Consider the following 6,000-nt stretch of genomic DNA (forward strand, 5'->3'; position numbering starts at 1 on the left):
ATTAGGCTACATGCCACTTTTTGTTTGGCACATTTTAAGACCTCCACCTACTAATGATACAAACAAGATCATCTGAATCAAGCTCTTTCAATCCCACGATAGTATCCTTAACAGTAGGTACTCCTTCTTATTCTAAAAAGATCTAAAACTCTCTTCGCTTTCATTCGTCCTTTCTATTTTTGCTGCTCTTGTAGGTATTTGCAGACACTTTCCATTCTCAGGCTTACGATGATCTTGCTCTTGCTGTATCACAACACATTCTGATGAAAGTGATGCAACCTATTCTCCCCAAAGAGATATAAAGTAGAAAGTTCTTTCTACTAAAAGCAGTGACCGCAAGAACAAATTATACACACAGTTTTATATATATAAACAGACACTACGTATTGATAAGGAGCATTCAACTGCTTGACAATAATTGCAAAAGAAGAGCATGGCAGAAAAGCTCTGAGAAAACTACTTCATTCACCAAGATGGTCTACAGCCTTCAACTTGCTCTTTATGTGGATAATGACAGAAAGTAACTGAAGTGTAAACCAGCTACATAAGGACAAGTTCTTTAATCAGAATACTTGGTTGGCATGTATTTTAATGAACATCATATTCCTATTCAAAAGACTTTCTCAAATTAAATTTAAAATGCGACCCAGGAAACACAAGCAGCATTGTTCAGGTTTGCTAAGAATGCAATCTACTTTGCTTAAAGATTATGCCAAGTCAGCATTGCAAGGAAGATACCAAAGTCCAAGATGTCTGAGGCTCAACCTGCCTCTTTGAATAAAAAACAATTAACAACACTAAAAATAGTATTTCTGCAGCAGCGAGAGAAAGCTGGAGGCTGACTGGTGAGCGCTTGCAATGTAATGTATTGCAGTGAGAATATCCACAGCTGGATATGTGAAAGTCCCCCCTGGGTTTAAGACTGACAGTACAAAAATGTGCCTCAAACTGTTCTGGAAAGGAGTCATCACAGCACTCAGGCCTAACTGACAAGAATGACTTCATACTACATGGGATGCTGCCATTTTGAGGAAAGGTGAAAAAACAACAGGGGAACAGCACCTGTCTGTGCATATACTACCTTCCCCATTCTTACATAATACAGTTGTCTGCTTGCCTACAGAAACTGTCTTCAGATTTGTTAGTTATATGAGAAGAATAAACGCAGTTAAAAACTGCATTTGCTATAGGCACCAATTATACAAGCCACATAGGAGCTGCCATTTTCACTTTGTGGGACAAAGCATACATACCTACAGTGCTACATTTGGGAGTCTATCAATTTGGCGAAGGATTACTTGCACAACAGAGACAAACTCACAGAACTCTACCAGTTCTTTTCTCCACAGAAGCATTCCTTTGAAAATATGCTCAAATGTTTCACGTAGGTAAAAACACTTGTTTGCAAAATATCACTATATGTGCAGTGCTGTGAAAACAAGTTTCATACCAAACTTTTCTCTTCAGTTCTCAATTACCAAAAATAAATTCTGAAAGTCAACAGGAGCATTTCATGATATAAATGTTTATTTGACAGATTAATCTAAATCCTGTAGCAAAGGGAAATAAACGCTTCTGTTCTGAGACACAGCCTCACTTATCTTCACATAGACAAAAGCTAGTCACAGAATCACTGAATCAGAGGGGTCAGAAGGGACCTCTGGAGACCATCAGGTCCACTTCTCTGCTAAAGTAGGTTCCCTACAGCAGGCCACACGGGACAGCATCCAGGAAGATCTTGAGCAGTCTCCAGAGAAGGAGACTCCACCACCTGTCCTTCCATCTCCTTGCAGTTCTGTTCCCCCTCACATGCACCTGCTGGGCAGGACACTTATCCCAGACAGCTTTAACTGCCTGAAACCAGGACAACAAAACAGAAGAGAAGTTGTAGTAATTGAATTGTTTCTAATATTGTAGTTCCGAATGTACTTTCCAACAAACCAATACAAATCCAGCAACTAATTTCCTAAAATACCAACCCTCATCTGCTCATGGATGATCAGAAATGCTTTCCCTCACCAAAGTCATTTTTGTTGAACACATTTGAGGTTCCATCATCTCCAAGTGCACTTCTCTGGACAGAGAAGAAAGGAAACAAAAGCTGCTAAAACAAAATGTGTTCCCACCACAAAAAAAAAATGTTTGAAAATGATAGCAAATCACCCTTACGACATTCACCAGAGACGTCATTGCCGAGCGCTTTTGCTCAGTTACTTTATTTTCTGAATTCAGTTTTGTCAGATCAATCAATTCCAATTCACATCAGAAAAGGTTTACTACCACACTGCTGTCATGGTTGCTCACAGCTCCTGCTGTCCAGCAGCAAGGCACACAAATGATGCATAATGTTTACCTTGTATCTCATTTGTGATATGCTGCCATCATACTGTATAGTGATGAGTCTAAAACACTTTGCAAACACAAAATACATTCACTATATAAAATAATTATTTTTAAAATCGGATACCTGGGCTTGATTGAAACCTGATGAAATTCAGCGTTTGGAAATTTGAAAGTTTCCTTGCACAAAGAGGCCAGAGAGCCTGAAGTAAAGCTGCACGTACTTCAACAAACTGAAAGGTGCTTTACATACTCCAATGATACAGGAACAGTAAGGACTGATATGCAGCCCATCTCCTCTCCCTCATACTCATACACACTCCAATTCCGGACACAACACAAAACCAGCAAACCTAAAGAACATTCCACCTCAGCCTGAGTAGTACAGTGACACCAATGGGGATCACAGAACCACATAAGTTGGAAGGGACCTCTGAATATTGACCACAACAGCCCTGCAGAATCCCTACAGTAGATTGCACAGTCAGTGATATCCTTTATGTGTTTCTCATATGTTCATTTTTCTGTCTTTAGACCTGAAATGGATTTCAAAGGTGTCTGAAGTAGGTGAGGATTGAATATTCAGTAAAGATATCACTGACTTCTATTTAGGAGCTACATCCAAAATCAATTAAAAAGTTTAAGAGAAAGAAAAGCACAGTTATAAAAGAGTCTGGAGAAAACTATATATATGTATTTACACACACACAATTCTGTAATTATGTAGTTAGGAGTTTACACTTGAATATCAATATCAGTCTAAGACATAAATCATTAGTCAGGAAATACAATAGAGCTGACTCTGTACAATGACAGCACACAAACGTGGAACAGTTTTTATTCTGTAAGCACACAAAGCATTACCATGGCCTTACTGATAAAGTGCAAATAGTCACATGAGGAGTGGCTGAGGCCCCTTGCTGTGCTCAGCCCAGAGCAGGGGAGCTTAGGGGAGGCCTGATGGCAGCTGCAGCTCCTCACAGGGAGCGGAGGGGCAGCGCTGAGCTCTGCTCTGTGTGACAGCGACAGGGATCGAGGGAACAGCATGGAGCTGCGTCAGGGGAGGGCAGCTGGGGGTCAGGGAAAGGGGCTGCACCACAGGGCAGTGGGCGGGGAACGGGATGCACAGGGCTGTGGGCACGGCCACCAGTGGGGAGCATCTGCACAGTGCTCTCAGAATAGGATTTTGAGTGGCATCATGTGGAACCTGGAGTTGGACTTGATGGTCCTTCCAGGTCCCTTCCAACTCAGGATATTCTGTGACTCCAATTCTGTTGTTTCTGATATCACAGATGAACCTCCTTTCAAAGCACACAGAATTCTGTGGCTGACCCCCATCCATCAGCAGCACTACGGCTGTGCTTCATGTGTTTAAGTGAACTCCACATGCCGCCCTCTACACCTGCAGAACCACAGGAGCTGCTGTTTTCCATCAGGGCTGGTGTCCACACGTCGTGCTTTACACCTGAGGGAACTAATCCATCACTGGAACCACAGGACACGGCTCGTTAAACACACCGTCTGCCTTTCAGAGACGGAGCTAAAGCACAACAGTTAAGGATTAAATTATAACGTCAGCGGGAACCCACCAGCAGCGACCCCTCCTCACCACAGAGGCACGCCTTCCTCTTCGCCCTCAGCAGCACTACACCGACCAGAAGTTCAGGGCGTAAGTTTCATCACCACGTTTGCACCCCGAGTGCCTGCAACCCCTTCAAGCCACGTTCCTTATTTACCACCACCCCATAACACACCCGAAGAACGCAGGGCCGCGACGAGGGGTGGCAGGGCGGACACCGACCCGCTCCCCGGTGCCGTTTTCCGCACACAAAGCTGCGGGGTGTCCCCGCCGCCAAGCCGCCGCCGCCCCTTAGCCCTCCCCGCCCGGCAGCACTCACAGGTGACGATGGGCTTGTTCTCCATGGTGTAAATCACCGGCGGCTTCTCCCCGCCCTCCTCCTCGCCGGCCGCCGCCGCGGCGGGGTCCATGAGCGGGCGGGGTCCTCAGCCCCGGCTCCCCCGCCCGCCCGGCGCCATGGAAACGCCGCCGCCGCCGCCGGGGGGGCTGCCACGGCCCGCGCCTCCGCCGGGCCTTCTCGCGGCCCCCGCTCCCCTTCCCCGCCGCGCCGCTCCGTTCCGGAGGGGAAGGCGTGCGGGCTCATCCGCTTCCTGGATCACCGGCGGAGCATTACCGCTTCCGGGGAGCGCCGCGAACGGCCGGCGAGGGGCGACGCCGACCGGGCCGGGCGCGGCTGCTGACGGGCGGAGGGAAAAGGGGAGCGGGGCCGGGCAGCAGAGGGCCGAAGAGCGGTGCGCCTGCGCAGGGCGGGCCGGGCGCTGAGGGGAACCAGGTCGGGACTGGGTGCTGCGGGGCGCTGGTATGAGAGCTCAGGGTCTGCCAGAACGATGGCCTGATGTAGGAGAGGCGTCAGGGGAAAATGTTTCCCCAGAGGGATGTGAGGCGCTGGCACAGCTGCCCAGAAAAGCTGTGGTGCCCCAGCCCTGTAGGCGCTCGAGGCCAGGTTGGATGGGGCCCTGGGCAGCCTGAGCTGAAGGGAGGGGGCAGCCCTGCCCATGGCAGGGGTTAGGACGCTATGATCTTTAAGGCCCCTTCGAGCCCAAACCGTTCTTGGTTCTGTAATAACCATAGGATTCTGAAGCGCATACTTAATAACGCTGAAGAGCCTAAACCATTTCCACAGTGGTCAGAGGTGCTTGGGTGGGAGCATGCACCTGCACTGTTTTTTCAGTGACCTCAGGCACGCCGGTCAGTTCTGTTGCAGGCCATCTGGAAAGTGGACTTTACAGGTTGCAGTGAGTAAGGTGACAGATGGCTGGTTTATCATTCGGCCTGAAGAAAGGTAGCTTGTGCAGTGTGAGGCCAGCAGGAGGATTGCAGGGAGCAGAGCATGTGGCATGGGCTGGTGAGCACAGGGATGCGAGCGAGGTGCTGGGGCAAAGCCAGCCTACACACAGGTACATCTTGGTTTCAGAATCACAAAGAGCAGCTAGAACATACCAGCAAATATGGCCCACAAAGCTTAATGATTTATAATGTAAGTCTTTGAGTACACAGATATAATACGCTATTGCACTTATTTTGTATCTGATTGTTTTGCATTAAAGTACTCATAAAATTGGCACTCTTGAAATTCCTGAAGGGAGGTTGCGATGAGGAGGGCTTTGGCCTCTTCTCCCAGGCAACAAACAGGACCCGAGGAAATGTCTGCAAGTTGTATCAGAAGAGGTTTAGGTTAGAAATAAGGAAAATCTTTTTCAGAGAGTAGTCGGGCGCTGGAATGGCTGCCCAGGAAGCTGGTGCAGTCGCTATCCCTGGCAGTGTTCAAGATGTGTCTGGATGAGGAGCTATGAAATACAGTTAGTGGCTTGGCTTATGGTAGAAATGGCAACGGGAGGGCAGTTGGACTAGATGATCTTGTAGGTCCTTTCCAACCTTGTGATTCTGTGATTCTGGTTTTACTGCAGCCACTGTTCACCCCAGCAGTGTACAATTTCTTCAACCTCCCTGTAATTTCCTAAACTTGGAGAATGTTAACTTGACTATCTTCAACAGAAGTAATTGGAGTAATTGGAGTAATAGGAGAGTGGTTAGGCCCTGGAACGGGCTGCCCAGGGAGGTTGTGGATGCCCCGTCCTTGG

The 6,000-nt window shown here is 47.7% G+C and overlaps 1 protein-coding gene across 1 annotated transcript in view; it reads right to left on the minus strand.

The window, feature by feature from the left end:
• TRAPPC10 (trafficking protein particle complex subunit 10) overlaps nt 1–4,340 on the minus strand; it is a 41,475-nt gene extending 37,135 nt beyond the window's left edge. Inside the window, exon 1 of the mRNA XM_042867846.1 lies at nt 4,239–4,340. Coding sequence (XP_042723780.1) covers nt 4,239–4,329 — 91 coding nt within the window. The 5' untranslated portion in view covers nt 4,330–4,340. The remainder of the gene's footprint in view (nt 1–4,238) is intronic.
• Nucleotides 4,341–6,000: the final 1,660 nt, after the last annotated feature.

The sequence above is a fragment of the Lagopus leucura genome, unplaced genomic scaffold (genome assembly GCF_019238085.1).
Source record: "Lagopus leucura isolate 7727_CA_CO unplaced genomic scaffold, USGS_WTPT01 Super-Scaffold_100001, whole genome shotgun sequence".
Classification (NCBI taxonomy): domain Eukaryota; kingdom Metazoa; phylum Chordata; class Aves; order Galliformes; family Phasianidae; genus Lagopus; species Lagopus leucura.